Source organism: Atheta coriaria, unplaced genomic scaffold (genome assembly GCF_025399875.1).
Source record: "Atheta coriaria isolate IRGN ID8LTWV9N9 unplaced genomic scaffold, Caltech_Dcor_3.1 hic_scaffold_3_pilon, whole genome shotgun sequence".
Taxonomy (NCBI): Eukaryota; Metazoa; Arthropoda; class Insecta; order Coleoptera; family Staphylinidae; genus Dalotia; species Dalotia coriaria.
In genome coordinates, this window is record NW_027045445.1 from 8,029,942 (window position 1) to 8,054,466 (window position 24,525).

General features: G+C 37.5%; 6 protein-coding genes across 13 annotated transcripts; 2 read left to right on the forward strand and 4 right to left on the reverse strand.

Annotated features, from left to right (window-relative positions):
* The first annotated feature begins 7 nt into the window (after positions 1-7).
* On the forward strand, positions 8-2,788 carry LOC135789928 (F-box only protein 21-like). Of its 2 annotated transcripts, XM_065299997.1 has the most exons (8): positions 8-159; positions 229-516; positions 577-1,282; positions 1,342-1,545; positions 1,609-1,698; positions 1,773-1,995; positions 2,105-2,287; positions 2,522-2,788. In XM_065299997.1, exons 1-7 carry the CDS (start codon positions 8-10, stop codon positions 2,281-2,283), a joined length of 1,842 nt encoding a protein of 613 aa, XP_065156069.1. In that variant the 3' UTR covers positions 2,284-2,287; positions 2,522-2,788. The 2 variants fall into 2 exon arrangements, with proteins under 2 accessions (XP_065156069.1, XP_065156068.1); XM_065299996.1 differs by lacking the exon at positions 2,522-2,788 and having other exon boundaries at positions 2,105-2,398.
* On the reverse strand, positions 2,347-4,364 carry RtcB (RtcB RNA ligase). Its single transcript, XM_065299998.1, has 4 exons — positions 3,903-4,364; positions 3,480-3,793; positions 2,793-3,428; positions 2,347-2,732 (listed from the first exon to the last, which is right to left on the reverse strand). Exons 1-4 carry the CDS (start codon positions 4,243-4,245, stop codon positions 2,505-2,507), a joined length of 1,521 nt encoding a protein of 506 aa, XP_065156070.1. The 5' UTR covers positions 4,246-4,364; the 3' UTR covers positions 2,347-2,504.
* A 120-nt stretch (positions 4,365-4,484) lies between these two features.
* Positions 4,485-6,255, reverse strand: Pus10 (Pseudouridine synthase 10). Its single transcript, XM_065299452.1, has 3 exons — positions 5,994-6,255; positions 5,677-5,935; positions 4,485-5,624 (listed from the first exon to the last, which is right to left on the reverse strand). The coding sequence occupies exons 1-3, from the start codon at positions 6,120-6,122 to the stop codon at positions 4,516-4,518; spliced, it is 1,497 nt and encodes a 498-aa protein (XP_065155524.1). The 5' UTR covers positions 6,123-6,255; the 3' UTR covers positions 4,485-4,515.
* A 170-nt stretch (positions 6,256-6,425) lies between these two features.
* On the reverse strand, positions 6,426-7,288 carry LOC135789965 (peptidyl-prolyl cis-trans isomerase H). Its single transcript, XM_065300052.1, has 3 exons — positions 7,068-7,288; positions 6,815-6,991; positions 6,426-6,755 (listed from the first exon to the last, which is right to left on the reverse strand). The coding sequence occupies exons 1-3, from the start codon at positions 7,149-7,151 to the stop codon at positions 6,462-6,464; spliced, it is 555 nt and encodes a 184-aa protein (XP_065156124.1). The 5' UTR covers positions 7,152-7,288; the 3' UTR covers positions 6,426-6,461.
* Positions 7,206-8,043, reverse strand: LOC135789964 (peptidoglycan-recognition protein 2-like). Its single transcript, XM_065300051.1, has 2 exons — positions 7,695-8,043; positions 7,206-7,635 (listed from the first exon to the last, which is right to left on the reverse strand). Exons 1-2 carry the CDS (start codon positions 7,979-7,981, stop codon positions 7,332-7,334), a joined length of 591 nt encoding a protein of 196 aa, XP_065156123.1. The 5' UTR covers positions 7,982-8,043; the 3' UTR covers positions 7,206-7,331.
* Positions 8,044-8,349: 306 nt separating this feature from the next.
* Positions 8,350-24,174, forward strand: Pax (paxillin). 7 transcript variants are annotated; one of them, XM_065300048.1, is made up of 8 exons: positions 8,373-8,601; positions 16,947-17,104; positions 18,859-19,036; positions 19,457-19,592; positions 20,177-20,357; positions 21,132-21,476; positions 21,560-21,790; positions 23,399-24,174. In XM_065300048.1, exons 1-8 carry the CDS (start codon positions 8,589-8,591, stop codon positions 23,663-23,665), a joined length of 1,509 nt encoding a protein of 502 aa, XP_065156120.1. In that variant the 5' UTR covers positions 8,373-8,588; the 3' UTR covers positions 23,666-24,174. The 7 variants fall into 7 exon arrangements, with proteins under 7 accessions (XP_065156122.1, XP_065156120.1, XP_065156116.1 ...); XM_065300044.1 differs by lacking the exon at positions 8,373-8,601 and adding an exon at positions 10,029-10,177; XM_065300047.1 differs by lacking the exon at positions 8,373-8,601 and adding an exon at positions 12,445-12,603.
* Positions 24,175-24,525: the final 351 nt, after the last annotated feature.

The window sequence follows — 24,525 nt, forward strand, 5'->3', positions numbered from 1 at the left end:
CAATAAAATGGATCAATTCCCCACGGAAATCGTCGAGAAAATATTCACCTCTTACGATTTGAGCATCCTGGACGTGGTGAATGCAAGCGCAACATGCAAGCACCTTCGCGATGAACTTTACAACAACGATCGAGTCTGGAAATCGCTGTATTATCATAAGTACGCCATAATTAATTACACATCCACAGTTTATAAACAAAGTACATAATTGTAATATGTAAATTTTAGTTTGCCAGTGACTGTTTCACATTTGCTGAGTGCCAGGACCACAAATACAGTTGATTGGCTAGAAGAGATTAAATATGTGTATGAGGTGAAAAGTAAAGTGCGCCGTATGTTGGAGACAATGCCGGATACTTATTATTCAGTGCCGAATATCGGTCCGTCAGAGTTAACTGGATGGGATGAGTTTATCAAATCCAGTCCAGCAGGAACCTATTACATTGTCATGTGGTATCTTAATTTGCTTATTTGTGATTACAAGCAGATTCATAGCTTCTCAGTTGTCTCATTGTTGTAAGTAAATTTCCAAATCCATTAATTTGCATTTTATTAAGAAAAGTTTCAAAATTTCAGCACGCCCGGTAATAAAACTCTGCGTTACTATTGTTTAAAAGTAATGGAATACTTGCGACATTCCAAACTAACACAGGACTATGAAGGTTTTATGCAACTCGATGAAAAACAGCGCATTCTTGAAAAAGTCGCGACTTTTGTTGCACAATGGTGTCAGCCTACAAAGATCATACGCTACAAAGATATCGAAGAGCAACTAGATCAACTTGCCGCCTCAGCCAGACAAGAATTATTCGCAGTGAATCCAAAACATCCTTTGTTTCAAGTTCCTAAAGAAACTCTATTAGATTGGAAGTCACGGAATTTGGAAAAGCATCAATTCGACGGAAATAGATGTCAGGAAATACTCAACGCGATAAATCACACTTTATATCGTCAACATAGATTCTCCGAGAATCGTATTAACTTCTACGATCCGAAGAATTCGTATATCAATTATGTGTTGCGACGTGAAGTTGGGTTGCCTATCTTGTTATGCATTGTTTATGAGAGCGTCGCGAGGCGAATGGGTGTCAATTGTGAGCCGGTGAATGTGCCATCGCACTTTTTACTGCGATATTTAGGTGAAGGGAATGGTAGGACTAAGGTGCAGTATGTATACGCAGCCAATCAGGGTGCATTGCTTGCCAGTGGCGCGTGTCCCTATTCGGCGCATTACGCGGATTCCACTGCGCCACCTATGATGTCACGAGCTAACGCCGCAGCGGTTAGTATATGTTAAAATGTTTAACTTTCATAGATTTACATTGAGGTTGTGTGTTATAGGTTATGTTACGCATGGCTGCCAATCTAGAAAATGCCCTGCAGGAAACCACAAACTCAACGGGTGATCTAGCACCACTTCGACAGGTTTTAGAACTGAGCGTGCTTGTAGCACCCAGCAGTTTGAACATGGTACTTAATCTGGCGAGGTTGTGCATGTCAGTCAACATGGACGCCCGATACGTCGAACAGATTATCTTACACAATGTAAGTGAACAAAGGTCTACAACATAAACATTAGCATAATTTGAATGTTACTTTTGGTTTTAGAACTATGATGAACAACAGAATGCCGAGAATGTTCTACAAATGTTGCGCGACTATGAAGTGCATCGCGAACACGAGCACATCTACGAGCAGGTGGGACGCATGTTGCAACCGCGCTTGCTCTAAGGTAGTGTATAATTTGTTGTTATGTTTTCGGTTGTTTACAGTCGCGTGTGAAGCGACGTCCACGTGGCTTGAAGTTCGCCGTTGGTCAGGTGATGCGTCACAAGTTGTATAACTACGCCGGTGTTATCACCGCTTGGACGGAGCGCTGCGAGGCATCTGCTGAATGGCAAAAGAACATGAACATCGACCGCCTGCAGCGTCGCAATAAACAACCTTTCTACTACGTTGTTGTCGACGACGGCACGAATAGATACGTTGCTGAAGGTGAGAACTAACCGCCATTTTGTTTTTTTTTTATCTTTGAATGCAAACTAATATTCTCTGTGATTAAATCAAAACAAAACATTTTTATGATATTTCTGTTTGTTTTTAGAAAATATTTGGATAATAAATGAAGTTGACGATACACTGCTTGAAATGGAGGAGTTAGGACGGCATTTCAGCCACTTCCATGGCACTGCCTTCGTACCGAACAGCGCAAAGGAGCGCGAATATCCCGAGGATAAATCAATCCGTGAGAGAACTCGATATAATGAAAATCCGCCAACATGAGCGCGTAATTTTAACTTTATACTCTGTAATTTATACGAATTTCGCTCATTGGATGACGTCTAGTTGTAAATAATTATCAATATTTATCGATAAATACAATTTAGTACAACGTAAATGCTGGTAAGACCAAAAAACATCATATCTCAGCCCAGTCTTTCATATAAATGTTACAAATTATACAAATGCTTAGGATTATGTAGTAACTTACGTTTAAGTTTGACTCAACCTTTGATTACAGCGATGGGACGCAGTTTAATTGCCTTTTTGCTGATACCGGCAGCATGGCACGTATCCACCACGTCAGTGACGTTCTTGTAGGACTCGGGTGCTTCCTCCATGACAAGTTTTGGTGATGCAACACGAATCGAAATACCAGCCTCTTGCAGTTTTGCAAGTACTTCGGTATATTCAATGTTTCGACGTGATTTTGCCCTGGACAACGCACGACCCTAAAAATAATTTTTAAAAAAGTAAAATACAATCGGAAAAGTAAGTAAAATTAAAATTACCGCGCCATGGCATGTGCTGCCAAATGTCTCCGTCATTCCCTTCTCAGTGCCGGTTAATACATAACTGCACGTGCCCATTGTTCCTCCAATCAACACCGGTTGCCCGGTGAGTTGATAATCCACCGGTGTCAGTGGATGATGCGGTGGGAAAGCTCTAGTACTACCTTTTCGATGCACCAATAGTGTCTTAGGTCTCCCATCTACCATATGCTGCTCCACTTTAGCAATATTATGCGATACATCATAAATCACATGCATGTCTAAATCATCCGGTGTGGTTTCGAATTGTTTCGCGAATGCTTGCCGTGTGAGGAATGTCATCGAACTGCGATTCACCCAGGCGAAGTTGGCGGCTGCCGCCATGGCGTTGAGGTAGTCCTGACCTTCCTTCGAGTTTATACGCGCACATGCAAGTTGTCTATCGTTGGTTTCAATGTCGTCACGCTTCATTGCTTTCTCCATTTGCACGAGGGCATCGGTGGCGACTTGATGGCCAAAACCGCGACTCCCCGAGTGGATCATGATGCACACCTGTCCGATCTGCTCGATGCCCATCTTGGATGCGGCGGCTTTGTCAAAGATTTCGTCCACGATTTGAATCTCGGCGTAGTGATTACCTGCACCTAGTGTTCCCAACTGGTGAATAATTATGTTTTAGTTTGTTTTATGTAAGTTTTGTTGATTTACCTGTGGGAGTCCGCGTTTCTTTGCTCTTTGACTGACTATGGATGGATCTGCATTCAACATTCGGCCATACTCCTCGCAGTGTTCTTTATCCTCCGCCCAAATGTACCCCTCGCGTAATGACCAGTCCATACCCATCTCTAGCGCTTCTTCTAAATCCTTTGCATTCATTGGAATTATTCCTTTGGAGCCAACACCAACAGGAATATGATCAAACAAACTCTGGGCTAGTTTTTCTTTCACAGGTTGCACATCTTTTTCTGTTAGGTTGGTTCTTAACAGGCGGACGCCGCAGTTTATATCAAAACCAACACCACCTTAAAATAATCATTAAAGATATCAAACAAGGAATTTTTAGCATTTTAGGCATGTAACATTAATATTTGGTAATATAAATACTAAAATATTCTTGTTTCTTTCACTAACCTGGTGAAACAATTGATTTAGGATCATCCACATCAAATGCTGCCATGTTTCCAATTGCAAAACCATATCCTGAGTGAATATCAGGCAAACCGATTGAATATCCAACTATGCCAGGCAGTGCAGCAACATTTGCAATCTGTTTGACTCCGGGCAGGAATCCACCGACTTGTCCTGGCCGGCAGGAGTTCTTCAACTCGTCCAGCATAAGATCTTCCAGAGGTTTGTTTACATAGAAGCGGCCCTCCACGTTCATGCCGGGTTGGAAGCCTTTCTTGATCCTCCAGCAGTGGTCATTGATTTTCTCGAGATACTCGAGTTCGTCTTCATACTTGCGGACAACCATGATGATTTCAATACAAAAGTATCAGACCACACGACTGAATAGATACAATCTGTAAGTATCTACTTATCTCATCTGAACTTCAAGTTTTAAAATTTCACAATGTTTCACGAGTTTTAGGTTAACAAGTAGAAAACTGATTTGCGTGGTTCGAAACTTTGCTGAGTTTTACTTTTAAACTTACACTTAAGTTTAATACAATATTGCGGAAAAAGAAATTTTATTCAATAATTCTAGTTAGATTTGAATTTATGTTGCATATATTTCAAGTATTTACAATTGTATACATCTATTGTAATCAATTTCCGCTGGCCAGTCCAAATTAATCGAAATCACATCAAGAGCAGCAATATCCACATCGCATCCAATTATTTCATTAATATTCGGCCGTGTACGCCCAAAATCACCATGAACAAATTCTTTAACATAAGTTCCCGCCTGTGTCACGACTTCTAACTCGAAACAATGTTCATTTTCCGTTAAAGTTGCCTTCATTGATAATATCATTCTCGGCCGAACAGCCAACGGTCTCCTGTGCAACACTCTGATTGGCGTTTTTTGTTGAATTTCCACCTCGCCATAATCATTTATTTTATCCAACATTTCTTGTGTTACTTTCTGCTTAGTCACACACAAAGCAACGTAATTTTTCGTCTTTGATTCTTCTCCTTGCTTAATATAATTTGTATCACTTCGTGCAACCATCTGCAAGTCTCGAATTTTAATTAATTCTGATTTGTTTACTTTATTCTCAATGCGTCTAAATTCTTCAAAAGAAAACTGAGTTTTCTTTGGGTCTAATATTTCGATATAAAATGGCCGACCTTTCCCTAAACACCTCACATCACAATCTTCTCTGCCACTTGATGAAAACTTCAAGTTATCAACAGGCGTAGAAAGCATAATCGAAATAACATCAAACATTATTTCTTGTACTGATGTATCCATCAGTTTCACGCCATCTACCACCCAAGGCGATTGACTTAACTCTCGTGAATATTTACAATATCTACCAGCAATAAATATAGAGTTATGTTTACATTCGATTGCTTTACAAGTTAGAAAGTTGTTGGGTATTGTTGGTGGACAAGCAGAGTGCATCCTGAATAATTTTTCTGAAGATTTCGATAGAATTTGAAGCACTCCTTTGCGTGTGAAGAGCTCACCATGGTATTTTCGATGTTGAGTTGTTCGGATTTGAAAGTCTTTGGGTTGCATAACTTGCAGGGCTTTCAATTCTTCAATATCATCGATATAATCGGTGGTGATGTTGATAAAGAAATCACCGATGTCCGAAGACTGAAAGGTTTTGTTCAGGGTTTTTGCCAAGGGATTTTTGACAAACATTTTCCACACGCGATTTATTGGAATTTCAAGTTTATCTGCAAATATTACAATGATGTTTTTGCATAAAATTAAAAATTAAATATTTACCATCAGTAAAAAATGCTGGAAACTTTTCCACCACATGCAGTCTCATACTATGCTCCCTAAGTAAAATACTTGCTGGCATACTGATTGAAACTGAGAACATTGGATTGTCATAGTTTTGTGTCTTTTGCAGATCTGGACAATTTAGAATCTCTTGTAGCATGTGATCTTGTAGTAAACCCAAACAAACGATGCAAGCATTATTTTTAACACGTTTTATCTGATCTTCTTCCTTAATTTCCACCTCATTAATAATTAGTTTCTAAAATAAACATAGTGTAGAATCAAATTAATTGCTGCAAAAGTTATTTTAGCATTACTTGTGATAAAAAATCGTCTAATTCAGAAAACTCCAGTTGTTTGTCACATAAATATCGAATTGAACAATTGAGGCAACAACCCAAGTCTAATAGATAAGAAACAATTTGTTTTTCTTCGGCGGTAGTCATCTTCACTAAGTTAACACGAGTTTTTCACGTTGTTTACTAACTTGTGGGGTTAAGGTTAAATGAATGTTTAACATAGGCAACTTAAAGTACAGAATGTGTTTGCTGGGGCTGAATAAATGTGTTAATTCAGTTTTCGACAGCACAAACTCCAAAACAACGCATAAATATACTTGAAATTTATGTGAACGATGTATCTAAATATAATCTAGTGCAATATCTATTTTTGGTCAGGTTTTGTGTGATATTTTTTATATAAAATACAAAAGTTGTTTGTGAGTGGTGCTGATGTGCATTGAAACCAACTTTTAACTTAAAATAATATTTAATTGTTATAAATAATTACATTTGCCCACATTGAATGATTGTTACAGGTATTTTGGGTTTGTTGTTTGGTCCTGTGGGAACATTTTCAACTTTCCTCATCACTAAAAGTCCATCAATAACTCTCCCAAAAACAACATGCTTTCCATCCAGAAAGTTACACTTAGCACATGTAACAAAGAACTGGCAGCCATTAGTATCTTTACCACTGTTTGCCATTGAGAGTAGACCTGGTGTATCATGTTTCAATGCAAAGTTCTCATCTGCAAATGTGCTTCCTCCATAAATACTCATTACACCAGTTCCATCACCCTAAAATATTAAGCAAATTAGATTTTACAGAACTGTAAGCATGTTATTAGTTATAATACATTCACAAAATCACCAGCTTGAATCATAAAATCTTTGATAACTCGATGAAAACTTGCTCCTTTATAACCCAAAGGAACGCCGTCTTTTCGGAATTCTCCGGTGCAAAACTGACGAAAGTTTTCACTTGTTTTAGGCACAACGTCAGCAAATAATTCAAATATCATTCTACCAATTTCCTGATAAAAAATATATAAATTAATTTATTATTTCTTGTAATAATGCTATAAAAGCGGTTTTTTAAACTTAACCTACCGTCGTTCCAACAGAAACATCAAAGAAAACAACAGGATTGGCGGGGTGTCGCAATTGCGATTGAATTTGATTCCAATTCGGCATTTTTAGTTAAAGTTTAAACAATTTACAAACTATTTATCTAAGCACAATAAATAATTCGTAGCAAAACGAACAGAGTTGTTTATTTCCAAACTACAGGTTATAAGTGTATAAAAAGTAGTCTATATTAAATTTATATGTAGGTACAATATATTGCACAATCAAACATTTTAATTCTCTTTTTTATGGAACTTTAGCGAAATTTTTCCACTTTTGTATCTCTTGGTACAATTTTAAGCCTGGACTCTGTGTACTGCTAACCTGGCGAGCTCCAATTAACTTGTAACGATCACTCAGTTCACCTAAATCCACACCGCATTGTAGCAATCGTTTTGCGGCGTCAAGCTGCTTGCGATTTGGCAAACTTTCTATAAAATTTCCAATAAATGCAATACCAATTGATCGCGAGTTGTAGCCTCTTGTGTGTGCACCCACTTTGTGCCATCCTGCGCCTTCATAAACATATCCATCACCACCAATCATAAAACTAAACATAAAAACGTCGGTTTTAAAAGAAAAACAAACTTTGCTTGCATCAACACTTACTTATATCCGATATCATGAAAATCCAAATCATTCATATGAAAATTCTGAATATTCGATAACAAATCAGAGCATTCTACTTCCGTTTCGCATTTGGGTGTAACCGTATGATGGATAACGACGTATTGGACAGGAATCAAAGAATATTCGACTTGTTTCGCAACTTTAGCGCCCCATTCTGTGCGAGAAATGATCACCGGGCATGATCCTGGTAGGCTTCCATTTGCAAATACAACTTGAATTAAACAAATAAACAAAGGAAACCACTTCAATTTGAATATAATAATCATTGTATGTTTGGATAACAACTTCACACGCGACTAACAAGCAATGATTACAGCTTATGCATGCAAACTGTTTATATATAGGAATTATCGCGTATAAAAAAAGCTGATCCTGATTTAAGTTGACCTCATATTAATCATAAGCAAAAAAATAAATGGGGAAGTACAGTTTATTGCCCATTAACACAAATTCTGCAAAATATAGAACCAAAACTGGGAATCACATTAAATTTTATGCTAGTATTTCCTGTTTAATAATAAATACTATAATAAAAGTTGATGGAATAAAACAACATATTTATTTCAGGTTTGCTGTATATTGGGTTGCATACACAAGTTATTTGAACATGTTGGTTGCCGCTGCTTGATAATCTGTCAAATGATGTTCGCCGAAGAGTACAACACGAAGCGCGCTCGGGTGTTATGTTTATCTCTGCTCGTTTCCAAATATGGTAGATCGGTGAGAGTTCCTCGTCCGATTCTCGAATGTTGGCTGTAATCGACTATCGTGATAAGTTATCGATGTGCTACATATTCGTGCATTCTTGAGACAACGAAGGGTTGATTGCGGGCGTCTTGCAACAGTGTGCAGGCGCTAATAACAGACGAAAACATGGATGATCTAGGTGAGTTTTTCTTAGAATTATCTACATTAGAGATGAGCAATGTGAACCTAACCTCTAAAAATAACATAACAAATGAATACTGTTCTATTGTTATTGCTCAGTCACTGGGGAATTATATCAATTGTTAATATTGTTTAAAGAATTATTTGTAGAGAGAATTAGAGGTTAGAAATGAGTGAAAGAACGCTTTTGTTTTTACTCGATTGTTTTCATGTTATCTAAAGCCACGCCCACTGGCCGTGTTGCGCGCGGATTGAAAATTCAAATTGGCGCATGCGCAGTAGCGTATTTCGTACATCGGCATTTTTCCGATTTATCAGAGGCGTTAAGTTAAAAATAAACGCGTTTTCGAGTGCTCCACTGAAATCACAAACGGCGCCGTCGTTTTATGAGCTATAAATATGATTTTTAATCTTTTAAAAAACAAAAATATTAATGTAAATCAATTTTAGTCAATTGACGCTTTTAACAAAATTTTGATATTAATTTGTCCTTAACATAGATTGATTTGATTAAACCAAATTTAATTTATTGACTTGTCAGTACAATTGCACAACTTTCGCTAGTTTAGGAGTGAATTGAGCGTGCGAACGGTGTCTTAGCATAACAATATGCCAACACCACTTTTTACGACGACTGCCACAAAAGGCAATCTTTTTTTAACGAATTTCAACGCCAATCCAGATTAGGAATACATATATTTTATAGTTTAGTATACTCAGAATCGTCGATCAAATAACACATTCATTATTGGTAGTATTTATTGTTCGTGTTCAACTTGTCGCGACTGAAATTCTAAATAAAGTGCCATGACTCCCGTTTTCCACTGAGTTTCCGCTGCGCTGCTGCTGCGTGTGTCTGTATTTCGAGTGCTGCGTTTGCCGTTAGCACACACAGACAACAGTGAGCAGTGAATTGTGCAGCGCGGAAAACAAATGAAGAAAACAAGCGATGGTCGCAACTCAAGTTTAAAAGAGGATTGCCACTCGGAGTGTAATTACTCGTTTGAGATTGTTTGAGACTGAGACTGCGTGACATTCTCAAAGTGATTTGTTCCCTGACAACATAATACAAAGACAAATATTTAGCACACAAATAAATTTTTGTTGTTTATTTGCTTTATGTGAGTAAATACTAAACATTTTTATCGAAGATAAAAATAAAATTTGGAAGTGACACTTTCGACAAGGGTGATTACGTGGTGTTTAAAATGTGCTGGGTTTGAAAAGAGTGTGGATTGCGCGGGAGTGATCTGTTTTTTTTATGTGCGTGCCAATAAACTCTAAGCGGCGACACTAAAAATACGGAATCGTCGAATCGATGAATGAAAAGACTCGTTTCAGTTGAAGTCGGCGTATTTGTCAGTAGTCGTGTTTACATAATATTTAATATTTGCTGTAATTTGGACGCAGAGTGTCAAATTAAGCGTTAGTAGAGTTAAGTTAAAAATTATACAAAGTATTTGTGTGTTAAAATATTTTGTTTGAAATGGATCGTACAATGTATGGGAAGTTTTCACCGACGATGCTGCATAGGCCTTATCAGTGTACGTTGAAAAACGGAACTAAACCAGGATGTAAGTGAATTATTTCTTTTGAAAATTTTGTAAATTCTTTAAAAGTTTCGTGCATAACTTCAGAATAAATCATTTTTTTCTACTTTTATCTTTAAAGCGCCTTTTTTACACGGTTTTTTGACCTTTTTGAGACTTTTGGTACTTTAAACACGGCCGTGACTAAAGTACTTTAACCGTTTTATTTATTAAGAGTTTTGTGAACAGTATTCTAATAAATCAAAACTAAATATTTATGAAACTGGACATAAAATTAGATATCGAATACAATTTTATCATTAATTGATTAATTATTATGGTAATATTAGTAATTAATTGCTTACTATATCATTTATTTATTATTCAATCTCATTTTTGTTAAAAATAAAATAAAAACTTACTAGCAAATCAATTAAAATTGCCTTAAACTTGAATTCTTCTTCTCCGTTTGCTTGTTTGCACATCGCATCAAACAACTAATCAAACATTAACACTGATGACGTAATGCAAATCAATTTGTGATTTCACTTGATGCTTGCCTTGATGCCACATGTTTCAAACGCGCGCAAACTGAGAAAAATATTACTAACGAAACGAATCGCTTTTAAAACTTTTAAAATTAAAACTTTAATTGAACTGAATTGGACCATCTACGAGTATATTTGTTAAACTTACAAAGTATTTTAGTCGATTACTTCATCTTTAATGCATTTTAATTAGTCCCATTTCGCAAACGCATTTATTACTCGCTATTTACAACAATTCATAACACAAATGTTGTTATTAGCATCACAGGACATAAATAACACTCGTTTTAATTAGAGTTTAGTTTCTGTTTGAGTGTGCAATGCGTACATTGGCAGTAATTAACTAGGTGGAATTTTAATGAGAGAATATGAAAGATTTTCGCGACGCGGAAGTGCGAATCGATCCTGAAATAAATCTAAACGTGTGCACCGTGACAAATTATACTCCCATAATTATACGCAATTGTATGTACCTACTTAAAATAAGTATAATTCTTGTTTGTCCGAGTTTGCATAATGTTGTAACGCATGTTATTATGCACGTATGTTTTTATTTCGATGCAAGGCAGGTTGCTCGGCGCAATTTCCTTGATTTATTGTTTTCTATCTTTAGCCACTGGGTTTATCGTATTAGTATGTTGTGTATGCGTATACAATGTGTCGCTTCATGTCCAATAAGACATTTAATTTTAATGGCCCGAAATGAGTTATTGAAACCGAAACAGAGTGTAGGTAATTGTTGCTTTGCGAGTTGTTATGTTGTGTAAGTGTGTGGTGTGTAGGTGCCTTGTGCTATTGCAGTTGTTGGCAGCCCGACGTGATTTTTTCTTGTCGGTCTTCCTCCTTCGGGCTGCGCGGCGTCTCTTGAGCGTTGTCCGTTTATAATTAATTTAATGCGCCAGCGCGAGCGCTTTATTATTTCTGCCGCCGTCGCCGCTCCAGAAATAAACGGTTAATAATGGGTGCCGACGCCGCTTCAAACATTCTAAAGCTACATTCACACTTAAGTCTTCTTAATAGTCTTCTTAATTGTCATAAATGTATTAATAACTTCTAACGATCAGTTAAAACTTAGACTAAACTTAATTCCCAATTAAAACAATGCATGCTTTAGTTGTATAACTTGTTTACTTACTTACGTGACAATTAATTGATTAGATTATGCATTGTTAGATAACATCCTAAGATATAGATTAATTCCAACTCACGCACTTTTTAATTTCCTATTTTTCGCACCTACGCAAAACGATTTATTACACCACGATACAAAATATTGCATTACGAGTAAACTACATTTTGTTATCTGTTACTGAGAACTATCATAATCGTAATCTGACGTTATGTTTTCACTCCGTCTCGCCGAGTTATGAATGAACTTCAACCACGCGCAAGAATTCCCCTTCTTTTCGCGCCGACCATGGTCGCCAGCTGGACTTGCATTCGTTTTCGATTTCTTTTCCTTATTAGGTAATCCCGTGCAAGTCGTCGCATTTTCCGCGCGTTTGCACCCACCTTGACTCACTTTCGCCATCAGCAAACACATGCGAATTCCCGTTGCGCCATTATCGCGCCGGGACGGAAGTTAAGCGCTATCGGAAAACCACATGCGCCATACTCGAAATTGTTTCGTTTTGGCTTGCACGGCGCGAACGTGATCATATTGGTCATCACAATATCGAAGTGTCACATTCTGCGCGCGTGGTGAAAAAGGAGCGGTGCGGATTGTCGGCGATTCAATGCCGGGAATGTTGAATCAGGTGTTTTGCGTTTAGTACCGTTCAGTGTGCAGTGATTATTACACGCGGTGACGGTTAATCAAGTGATTAAAACGTGTTCCAATTAGAACTTATTAATTTAGACGTTGGTTTGTGTATTGTGTAGTTAAAAGGATGTACGATTACGAATATAAGAATGGACATCATGGTAAGTCCTCAAAACATAGATTTTAATTAGAAAACAAACAAAATTCTTCAGTTTTGCGCCATCTGTTAGTGAAAGTTACAAAGTTTTGTCGCGTCCCACATGAAGAAAACAAAAGAAAGCAAACAAAAGTGTTTTTTTTTTCATTTTTAGATTTATTATGTGATATTTATTAATTGTTGGATATACAAACGCTTGTTTGACTTTCTGTTGTTTTCTTGTGTTTATTCAGAACCGATACCAACGCCATCTGCAAGTTGCACGCGGAATAAACTGCGTCAACATAACCAAATTCCTATCTACATTGTGGAGTATCATAACGAAGTGTTGCCTTATATTTATCGTAATATTGCCTCGAAACATCTGCCACTTGAGGATATTACATTTGTACATTTCGATTCGCATCCTGATATGCTTCTCTCAAAGGATATGCCTCCTTCGTATGTATACGACAAAGAAAAACTATTTGATGCGATCAGTATAGAGAATTGGCTTCTTCCGGGAGCATATGCCGGACATTTTTCGTCTTTATATTGGGTTAAACCGCCATGGGCCGAACAAATTGCGAATGGATGGAAAAACTTTAAAATTGGTGATGTTGATGATAGGATTAGAGTGACATCTATGGAGAATTATTTTGTTACTGAAGGATTATACGCTGCAGAGAATAAAATGATGAATGTAAAGGAAGTAGAGCTTCAAGTGGTTACGCTTGGTAAAGGTGTGATTAATCAGGAAGATGATTGGAGTTTTATTGGGGATTTGGTGAAAGAAATAGAAAAGAAAAAAAGTTGGGTTTTGGATGTGGATTTAGATTTTTTCAGTACAAGTAATCCATTTTTAGGCATGTATGCAAAGGCAAACATGTATAAACTCCTTGAAGATATTTACAATCCAAAAGTTGATAAACCTAAAATTATGGATGAATTTATTATCACAGAAATAACTGCTCTAAGGACCAAACAATTATCCTTCTTGGAAAATATTTTTAAATATTTTCAACAACACAGTAAAGATATTTCAGAAAATCCTTCACAACATGAAGAAACATTGAAAAGTTTTGAAACTAAAGATATTACATTATACAAAAAAGTAATGTCATTTAGAGATGTCATGTTAGAACACTATGAAGAAAAAGATATTGATTGGGAGATAATTCACGATGCAGGATGCACAAAGGACGATACAGAATTGCCTCATCATGTGTCCACAACCGAAGAATTAGAAATTATGTTCACTGCTTTTGATTCTTTTCTTAAGAAGTTAGTTTTACATCACGGGGATAATTTAAAAATAGCACCTACTATTATAACTATTTCGAGATCTACTGTAGATGATTACACGCCAGGGGAAGATGTGGAGAGTATTCAACAGAGAATTTTGGAGATCTTAAAAAATAATTTTGGGAATTGCGCTGAGCCGACGCTGGATTATGAGCAAGAAACAAGCGAATAGTGTCAATTGAAAATGTCAATAAACAAGTAATGGGAGTAATTGATGAAGTGCGATTGAGCGAGAATAATTAAGTGCGAATAATTGCGCGTAACTCGAGGCTAACCTTGAGTTGAATTTAGTTAACTATGTTTAATATTTATGTTTACTAAGCACATATTATGATCAATGTTTTGTATGTGCTTTGAATTTAATATAAGTGGAAATAATTAAGGAGTTAGAAAATAGATGGCGGTAGCGGAGATTTTTGAACACAAATTGGTAATTTATTAATAAAATTCGTCTTAAATCTTCGATTTTTTTTTCATTTTAAAGTAAAAGTTTGAGTTTTTCGATAAAAATACATTATCAACTAAAACTATTTCGCGAAACACGCAGAGATACAGATAACAGTATATTATGTATCAACTGGCTCCTTCCCGTGACTAAAGTCGTGACTAAAGTACTTTAAATTTAAATTACACTTTTTGTATCTCAAAACCGTGATAAAATTGGCGTTTTAAATAAAACAGCAACTTCTGAAACATATTTTTAAATATTTCCCGCATTTTACCGTAAAACAATGATATACCTATTTATTAATATAACTAAATATTATAAAACTAGTTTATAGTTTATATTTAACTACTTCAAATAATGTTCTTATTATTACCGTCTTAATCATCTTGAACTTCGCCTATGATCCCTCGATGATCTATGACTCTATCATACCGCGCAGCCGGACAATTTGTTAACATTGCCGCAACATTAATAACAACGAGAGTAATTGTTCGCCCGCCGTGCTTCGTTTGTTTTGCGCCGCGTAACGCGTGTAATGATGCGAGCCGCGAGCAATTATTAAGAGGCGCAATGGGCAGTCTAACAAACGAGAAGGCGAGCAGTTTTCCTCGCACAGAGGCCGCATATGCTCTTGCCTTTCGCATGGATGCGATTATTTGTTGCTAGCGTTTCGTGGGAGACGCGCGACCTTCACCGGCACGTAAACTCGGAACAACAAATTGTCATAAAAACTCGGCGGACTGGTCGCCTGGGACAATCTACGAGTATACAAAAGTGCGTAGTAGTGATACAAACATTGACTTAATAATTTGCATACCTATGGTTTATAAATATTGGTGGAATTGGTTATAAAACTTGATTGTTAAGATTTCACTTCTTTTTTTTTGTTAAAGTGAGAGTGACTGGCGTCGAGTTTGTTCTAAAAATCAATTTTAAGCCTCTCTAAAATATTGTGCACGAAATATTCCGTAAGAAAATTCGGTGACTAATAATATTTTGGCGTTTGTGTAGTCGTGGCGCGCTGTATTTTCAAGTTTTTCACGTTGGTGTATTAGTGGCGTAATTACAACACTTACCTTGAAGCACACAAAACACAAGGTGTTTCAAGGTGTGTCGTTCTAGTTTAAATCGGGATATCCTGCGGAAAACGCGCGCGCGCCTGCGAATTTTCAACTCTCGCGTGTTAGAAGAGCGTGTGTGTGTAGGCTTTCCACAACACCCGCCGGTTTTCCACGCTGCGCTGTGGCGCATTTATTATTAGACGTTTTCGCCGCTTGGCGGTTGCCAAAAAAATAAACGAACGCGTTCGCCGTTGGAAAACCTGTGGAAAGTTGCGCATTCGTCATAATTCTGTCGGCTTGTGCAAAGTGCATCCAAGTTGATAAACAACATAATATATAATAAATATTTTGTGAGGTCGCGGTGATTTGACGAAGTTGCAAGTGCAGAATGAGTTTGAAAATGCGCTCGCGTACACGCACCCCCAGTCCGAAGACGGTCACCTTTGATCTGTCACCACCTGCTACTCTGGATGAGAAATTCAGGAAGAAACAGGAGTGGGATCGTTATTTTAGTAAGTTTTGTTTAAATTATGCAGAAAAATGACATTTTAATGTCTTTTGACAATGAATTTTCTTTCATTGTATTTAAAAACACGTATAATTTTTGCTGCGCATGCGCAGTACGATAGAAATCTCAATTATTTAATAAAACATTATTTTAAACACACAGCATTGAATTTTTCTATTTTTATGATACAAAATACAATTTCAATGCCTTCTAATAATTCTGTTCTACTTACAATCGATCTACTATGTATGTGTGTATAACGAAAAAACAAACTCCTTGAATCGCTTGAAACACAGCGATATTTATAGCTGCGATCCACACAAAACACAAGTTATGTTTATTATCCCATCGCCCATAGCTACCACACCACGCGGCCATTTTGTTTTCGTTTGTTTTCAAAACAAAACACTCATTGGTATTGAGAAATTTCATAACCTCACAATTAAAATTCCGCACGTTTTGTTTTCAAACACAATCAATGCGTATTGTAGATTAATTACTGCGATGATATGCTGAGTAATGCAATGCATATAATAAACAATGCGATGATTATTTAATTACGATTATGAATATGAATAATATTTAAGCATTGGTTTTTTATTGTTTATTATTTCGCGTCATTATTATTTTATAGTTGCGATTATTTCTGGTTGATACGTGAGAATTTTGCGATGTATATTTGCGCAGTGAATCGCGCTGAAAATTAAACAGAGGCATTCAGATGCGACTGATAAGATTGTATGAGTCATTTCACAGTGTGTGGTGAGACGTTTGAGTGCGCGTGGGGCATCAGTTTTCGAGAAATTGTCGCGCGGTAATTACACACATTCATTTCCTGTGTTTGATTGCCGAAAAGTGTGAAAACCGCTTGTGCGAATTTTTGTGTGAATAATAATTTAGTTGTCATGGAACAGTCGAACAGGGCTCACGCCCGCACCGCCCTTGAATCTTTCGTGGAGAGTGATGAAGTGGCGAAATTAAGTGAATAAGATGTGTTTTTTGTTGGTGAATAGTTAATTTAAACAATTGTGTATGTTTGGTTGCAGATGCACTGCTTGCCGATCTGCAGAACACTGTGCAACCCGCTGGAAGTGGTCACGCCCATACGGGTAGCTCTCCGGGGTATGGATCGGTGAAAGCGAAGCATTCGCCTGTCACCACGGAAATTCCCATGACGCGATCGGATTCGTATTCATCACGATCTGTAAGTGATTTTTTTATAGATATTATTGTTTGCATTATCGTAGTTTAATACACTTGGTTGCATATTATAAGAAATTTTGCATGCAATGTTGGTTGCCTATGTTAAACGTGGTAACAGAATGTTTCTTCTAAATTTCCTGGCAAAACATCAATTTTTTTGCTCTGTAGGTGGCGTTCACTGTTCAAAAATCTTTAAATATTTGTTCGCCTGAATCTTGAATCCGTGAATGCGTTGCCTAATTATAAAACTATTTCGTAAATATGTAAATCGAGGCGTTCGCCTCGCCTCGCGTCGACATTATAATTTTATATTTATCATGCATTATAAATAAATTTTTCATAATCCTGCAATAGATTCGCATCATGGACACGAGATTGAAAAATAAGAAAATAAATAAACGCTCATCACGCGAATAAAACATTTTCGTGGACATATAAAAAAATTTCCACAATAAAAAAATCGCAAAGCAAAGAAACGTCGAGAATACGCGTATGTCATAGAAGTGTTGAAAACGAGAATGAAACTTTTTTCTGATTATTTCTAGTTCTAGTTCTAGTGGGTATATGTTGTTTACATTCCCGCTTGGCATTTGTGAGACAATCGGCAATTTAGCATGGAAATTGAGCGCACACAGTTTAGTTCATTTCACGCTGGTTTGGATGTAATTTATTTTAATTTCGTGCAAAGAATTCATTCACAAGATTCTTTCTCCGCGTGTAGATTGTTGAACTTTGTAAACTAGGAAGTTGTTACAATTTGGGGTATATTTGTAATTTTGGCAAAGTTAAACGTAATTTTTGTGGCAGTTTTCAGCGTTTGCTTTGATCATCTTCGGCAGATTGCGTTTTGCCACCTGCCAAATCCATCAATTTGTTAAATTAACGAAACGCCGACGTTTTGAGTGACTTGAGTCAAAATTAAGTTAAAAATTTGGGTTAAACTTAAAAAAAATCATCATATATGTTATTTTACTTAATTTTTTTTTTATTAACGCGGTTTTTAATCAATTTTTATTTAAATTTATTTATAAAATCGTTAAATTTGTAGAAAATTGTATACTGAATAGATTTATAAAGAAAACATTGCAATAATTTCGTTACTTTTATTGCAATTTAGTAAATATAATTAATTTAATTAAATTTTTTTGTTACAATATGGAAAACAGCGACATCTGTTAAAATTACTTATTTATTTCCATTTTATAACGTTGTGAACGTAAAATAACAATAAAAAATGCAAAATAAAACGAAATTATCGTGTTTAACGTAGTATTCAAGATGTAAATGTATGTATGATGTAGTCAAGTAGGAAAACCACTTGTTGAATGATTCCTGCAGGTGGTCGACTTGGTCGACTTGCTGCCACTGTCAATCAAAGAGCTACTTAGCCCAGTCTAGAGTAGCGACTTGTGAATTAACTCAACCATTTTGTAAATGTTGCGACTCTGCGAGTGCATATTTATAGTAATTTGTGAAATTTCGCACTGAACGCCATGTAATATTTATTTTGGACAAAAGTCGCGGCGTGTTGCGGCGGTTGCGCGTGACGAGTTACCCTTTATGGAGCGATTCGGGACTCGGCAACGCAAAATGTGCGCGCACGCGGTGCGAGTGAGTGAGAGAAGTCCTGCGGGAGGCCGTACGGTGTCGAATCTTTTTTTTTTTGCACACGGCACCAACCACAAACAAAATCTGTAAATGTAGAAAAATTTATATTTAAAAAAGTAATATTTTCTCTTTTTTTGTGTTTTCTAGGGTAATTATGGACGTACGCAACCACCTACTTCAGGTGGGCGTAGTCCGGTGGTGCCAGCGAAGCCGAAACAGTTCAACAACAATCTCTCCGAGCTGGAGAACCTCCTGCAGGACCTCAGCACGACCAACGAACTTAATGGCTCGACGACGACGAGCATGTATGGGAATACGTCTGGCGGTGAGTGCAATATTTCCAAGGACGCGCGCATGTCAAGGTTAACACCAACGCAGCAATGTTATGCATTTGTTTACAGTTTATATAATCCGTTACGTTTACTTTGTTGAAACTGGCTTGAAAGATGACAAAACAACTATTAATTTATCAGTAAACGCGTTTATTTTGCGCATGCGCTTATTTGAAACGCTACGATTGACAAGCTATTCATTGCTGTCATATAAGTAGGCAACACACAATACGCATTTGAATTTTAACTTAGTTTTATTTCAATTTTGTTTGTAAACCAGTCAAAAATAATTTAAATGTGTGTATTTGTTCAAATTGAGTGTAAATAACCGAAAATGATTGTTTATTAAGTTGAATGTTTTACATACTCGTCTAAAGTTTATTGTTTTAATGTAATGTATTATGTTTTTACAGGAAGCAATGGTGCTAACGGAAGTACTTATTACAACTCCGGGGCGAATTCGCCGGCGGCGTATTATGGCAGCAGACCAGGCTCTCAGGCGACTAACCGCCCCACGGTTGATAGCCTCCTGGAGGAACTTAATGGAGGGTAAGTTTTTCTTTTAAAATGCTTCTTTAAACTTCTCTTTCCGCGTGTTTTTGGCAAATATTTACGTATATTTTATTTTTCCTGATTGTTTTATTAGTTTTATTGCCGTTTCATAACTCTTGACTAACTTCTAGTGTTTGGTCTAAGGTGTTCGGAATCAGATCGTAAATGCTCATAAAGAAGGATTTGCATAATCTGGCCGCGTGCGATTTTCGTGTTTTATTTCTATTTTAACTCGCACTGCGTATTCGCGCGCGCGGAAAATGCGGCCAAAACTTCCGAAATTGATTCGTAACAGGTTCGCGAGTGCGGCGCTAATTAAAAGTGCAGTTTTAGTTCCGAAAGTTATGATCTCCTCTCGCCTGCAGCGGGATTGCTGCTGCGTGCCGAGCGAAACTCGAGAGACAATAACATCATGAATATTTTTAAACGCGATGCGTCTATTAATAATTTTAATCTATTTCTGATGTTTTCGTGGAACATTACCAGACCAGAATAAAAAAAAAATGTCGGTCGCATTAAATTCTCCGCAGTATTCAATTTTTTCTAAATTATATTATTATACAGGGTGTTTTTGTTCGCAGGGAAGTCATCTACAGTGGTCCGAAACGTGTGACCATCACGGTGAAGGAGACAAAGACCGAAACGGATTTCCCAAGCGAATCGGAGCTGATTCAGCAGACTTACACGCAATCGAAGGCGCCGGCCGCCTCCACCGCCACCAAGGAGCTGGATGACTTGATGGACTCGCTCTCTGAGATTAAAGTGAGTATATTTTACCAATCTTATTATTTAACAATTGATTACATTGGTAATGTTATTGCCAAAAATCGGCATCTGGAAAACTTTGCGCGCGATTTGTTATTACTCGGTTTCGCATGACCTACTAAACCAATTTGCAGCAGCACTACGGTCGTAAACATTGATCAAACGCGCGCAAACATTGACATTGCCATCGGCTAGGTTATATATTGGGTTATGTTAACGTTCAGCAACCAGGCGCACGCAAAAATCGTGTAAACCGCGCCAATTGAATTCGCTTTGATTCATTCATTGCATTTTGCATGTGACGAAATTAATTCACACCTCGCAGTTGTATTTTGTCTGGCTGCAAGCGTTAATTGCTTTATGTGTTTTACGTTGACGTCACACGAGAAGAAGATGGTGTACAATATTCGCTTAAATTCAACACGCACAGCGCCGAACAGAATATGTTACGTTGCGTTTAAACGCGTCTAATGTTCGCGTACGGCCGAAAATAGTTTACGATAATTCGAATCTCTCGACGGGGTGGGGCGTGCGGCTGCGAGCGTTATTTCCGTAGGAAAAACGTATCTCGGCACGGAAAATGGCCTACGAGAGGGGAGGCGGCGCGGAGAGGAGGTAATTTTCTGGCCGCTGCTTTCGATTCGGGAATTAGGTTAAGCCCTGCTCAGTTTCCAGCCGGTCGTCGCATACTTAACAACTCCTTTCGGTATCTGTAGCAATTTAAAAAACTTAAAAAAAAAGTAATTTTAATTTATTTTGATTTACTTGCAGGTGAGCAAGCAAACCGTCAGCGAGTCAGCATACGCACGTCCTGAGAAGGCGGCCAACAAGCAGAATTTGGATCATATGCTAGGAAACCTACAGGCAGACATGTCACGCCAGGGAGTTAACACAAGCCAGAAGGGATGCTGCAACGCGTGCGAGAAGCCGATCGTCGGACAGGTTATTACCGCATTGGGCAAGACCTGGCATCCGGAGCATTTCACGTGTGCGCACTGCACACAGGAGTTGGGCACGCGTAACTTCTTCGAACGCGATGGAAAGCCTTACTGCGAGACGGACTACCACAATCTCTTTTCGCCACGCTGTGCCTACTGCAATGGGCCTATCTTGGATGTAATATTTTTTTCCAAAATGGCTTCTACTATTCCAACCGAAAGTGGTGTTGATAATTGTACGATGGGTTGTCTATGTTTCAGAAATGTGTAACTGCACTTGAGAAGACCTGGCACATGGAGCACTTCTTCTGCGCGCAATGCGGCAAGCAGTTTGGCGATGAGGGTTTCCACGAGCGCGAAGGAAAGCCGTACTGTCGCGATGACTACTTCGACATGTTCGCACCAAAGTGCGGCGCTTGCAATGGCGCCATCATGGAGAACTACATCTCAGCGTTGAATGCGCAATGGCATCCCGATTGCTTCGTCTGCAGGGTAAGCAATCAATTACCTATAACTACTCTTGTATTTGTACCAACAGCAAATCCTATCCGTCTCCTAAATGTTTGACCTTTAAAAGGTCAAAGTCCACTTTTCAGATTATGTCAGGTGATGGGATGATTAAATGTTTGTTGGTATTAGGATTGTAAGATGGCGGTGCAGGGCAAGTCGTTTTACGCCATGGAGGGCAAGCCGGTGTGTCCGAAATGCATTGGCGCTGACGACGAGGAAGAGGAGGACGAATAGACGGAGATATTAATGCGACACGCCATTTTCTGCTCTTGTTCGTTCGTTATAGGCTTCATTTCGTTCTGTTCTTTCTGCGCATTTTTCGTTTTCGATCTGATTTCTCGCTCGAACAACTTGCGAAATTCTGAGGCAATCAAAACTCGTTAGGGGATGATAATTAAGTGTAACTATTTATTTAACTCTCTTAAAATATGATATATATTCTATTTGTATAATAAAAACAAAAACAAAAAACAAACAAATAAAAAAAGAATAGAAAAAACAAAAACAATAATAAAAAACACAAAAATCAAACGCATGTTACCAAAACACTTGGTATATGTGTGTGCGGGGACGCATTCTATTGCATCAAGTGCATAAAATGCAGTGAAAATGCACCGTAAATGCATTTTTCGTGTAATCGCAATGCATTTGTTTGTTTTTGTTTGGTGTCAAGTGTCTGAATGCATTTTTGTCACAACTGACATGGCGTCGTAAATAATGCGAGACAATCACTTCTTTTTAGAAAAATAAAAATAAAATGAGAGTTAAATACATGGCGACACTTTTTGACGTTTTTCGACACCGCAACATCGAGTGCGATTTATCATTCTCCACTTTGTTGTCGCCTGCACTTTACGTCGCGCACCGCCTTCATCTTGTCTCGGTTTTACCGCGATTCGTTTGTGTTTCGAATGTGTTTTTAAACTTGGCACACATTCAGCCCCGCGACTTTGCGAAAAGATAAATGCCTCTCGATTTTCGGTGAGCACCACGTTGTGCAAAATGATGCAAGAAGCGAATCCGCGCATCTTCACGTGTCTATATCGTTTCGCAAGATTTTTTCTTTCTTTCTCGGCTGTCATTATGACATATTTATCTCTTGCCTTCGATGCTCGCGACTATAAAAAGCGAAACGTGGACATCATAGAAATAATAATACGCGCGCGCGATATGTATTTTTATAATATTTAAAATGTATTAGAATGTTTGAAAGTCGCGTCCGATCTGATAGCGCACCTAGCCGGTTGCGTTTTAATGCCAGGTATAATGCGAAATTATTTACGCGAATTATTTTTAGGTGGCGGTCGCGTAATGCGAGAGTTGGTTTTAATGTTTTTTCGGTGTTTTATGATGTTAGCTCTGGCGTAATGCGTGGCCAGATGGGATTTCGGATGTTTCTAGCGCGTAATTAAGCAATTTTTGATGGTTTAACTGCTGGGAAGTTCAAAAAGTCAAAGTTATCTTGATGTTTTGTCGAATTTTGTTTGGCAGTAGGTTTTATTGTATTTATGCGTTGTTTTAAGTTTGTTCAACTTGACGCAAAAATGTCTATAGATTGATTTTAACCAAATTTGTTTTTCTTTGTTTTAGGATTGTAGGCAGCCATTTGTAGGTGGCTCATTCTTTGATCATGAAGGTCAGCCATATTGCGAGACTCACTACCATCAAAAACGAGGTTCCCTTTGTGCTGGTTGTCATAAACCGATCGGCGGACGATGCATCACGGCCATGTTCCGCAAATTCCATCCGGAGCACTTTGTCTGCGCCTTCTGTCTCAAGCAGCTCAACAAGGGCACCTTTAAGGAGCAGACGGACAAGCCATACTGTCACAACTGCTTCGACAAGCTTTTTGGTTAAAAATCAAATCATACGGACGGCAGAGAAATGCAACGCACTTTTGACTTATTAATTACTACCAACCTACTACCCCCCAAAACAAATTAATCTATTATTATCAAAATGGCAAACGGTGGCCATTTTGAAATCATATGTGGGAACATATACGACAAATATTGAATAACTCGTAGAAGTATTTTAAACTCGTTGATTTCAAACAGTTGCAAGTTTTGTTGATGCGCAAACAAATGAATTGCTCGTTTGGAATCAGCGTTTTGTAACGTTGTGCTTAATTTTTGAGTTGTAGTTCGACACTATCATAGATATGTAGTGTCGGAACTTTTGCACAAGTATCTGAAGAGTAACCCCTGAGCAGAGACATACGACTTAACGAGTATATTTAAGCCAAACTACTAACATTCGTACATGTATTAGATATGTGAGAACAATATTTACGTTTATATTAGGTGGTGATATAACTGCGTGTCATTGTTGTAAAAAAATATATGTAATTCGTTTTAACAAAAGAAGTAAGTTTTATTTATACACGATGCAATGCAAAAATATTTTGTATGTATTGAAATGTTGTAATTGAATGAAGTAATTCATTTTTGTTGATTATTGCTTCTTTGTGGAAGCTTTGGAAAACGTATTTCTAACACACATTTTACGATTAATTCATTTTGCAAAACATCACTTTAATAGTTAATGTAAAATCGCGCAAATTTTCATTAATTTTAAAAATCTAACTTTTGGGACTTCTACCTGAATCGTTCAGAGATGGCACCAGCATGAGCTAAAAATCATAAAATAGAATTGTATTGTTTATTTCTATATTTATCGGCAAACGTGGGCATTCGGAACGAGAATTGTGTTTGTTT

Coding starts and splice junctions, on each gene's coding strand:
- Pus10 (XM_065299452.1), bottom strand. CDS start 6,122: ATGACTACCGCCGAAGAAAAACAAATTGTTTCTTATCTATTAGACTTG. Junction 5,936..5,993: donor TAGACGATTTTTTATCACAA/GTAATGCTAAAA, acceptor TGTTTATTTTAG/AAACTAATTATTAATGAGGT. Junction 5,625..5,676: donor TCCAGCATTTTTTACTGATG/GTAAATATTTAA, acceptor TAATATTTGCAG/ATAAACTTGAAATTCCAATA.
- Pax (XM_065300043.1), top strand. CDS start 15,781: ATGAGTTTGAAAATGCGCTCGCGTACACGCACCCCCAGTCCGAAGACG. Junction 17,105..18,858: donor ATTCGTATTCATCACGATCT/GTAAGTGATTTT, acceptor TGTGTTTTCTAG/GGTAATTATGGACGTACGCA. Junction 19,037..19,456: donor GTATGGGAATACGTCTGGCG/GTGAGTGCAATA, acceptor ATGTTTTTACAG/GAAGCAATGGTGCTAACGGA.
- LOC135789964 (XM_065300051.1), bottom strand. CDS start 7,981: ATGATTATTATATTCAAATTGAAGTGGTTTCCTTTGTTTATTTGTTTA. Junction 7,636..7,694: donor TTTCATGATATCGGATATAA/GTAAGTGTTGAT, acceptor TTTTATGTTTAG/TTTTATGATTGGTGGTGATG.
- LOC135789928 (XM_065299997.1), top strand. CDS start 8: ATGGATCAATTCCCCACGGAAATCGTCGAGAAAATATTCACCTCTTAC. Junction 1,699..1,772: donor ACGAGCACATCTACGAGCAG/GTGGGACGCATG, acceptor GGTTGTTTACAG/TCGCGTGTGAAGCGACGTCC. Junction 1,996..2,104: donor GAATAGATACGTTGCTGAAG/GTGAGAACTAAC, acceptor GTTTGTTTTTAG/AAAATATTTGGATAATAAAT.
- RtcB (XM_065299998.1), bottom strand. CDS start 4,245: ATGGTTGTCCGCAAGTATGAAGACGAACTCGAGTATCTCGAGAAAATC. Junction 3,429..3,479: donor AGAAACGCGGACTCCCACAG/GTAAATCAACAA, acceptor ATTATTCACCAG/TTGGGAACACTAGGTGCAGG. Junction 2,733..2,792: donor GCAGCACATGCCATGGCGCG/GTAATTTTAATT, acceptor AATTATTTTTAG/GGTCGTGCGTTGTCCAGGGC.
- LOC135789965 (XM_065300052.1), bottom strand. CDS start 7,151: ATGCCGAATTGGAATCAAATTCAATCGCAATTGCGACACCCCGCCAAT. Junction 6,992..7,067: donor ATGTTTCTGTTGGAACGACG/GTAGGTTAAGTT, acceptor ATTTTTTATCAG/GAAATTGGTAGAATGATATT. Junction 6,756..6,814: donor AAGCTGGTGATTTTGTGAAT/GTATTATAACTA, acceptor TTAATATTTTAG/GGTGATGGAACTGGTGTAAT.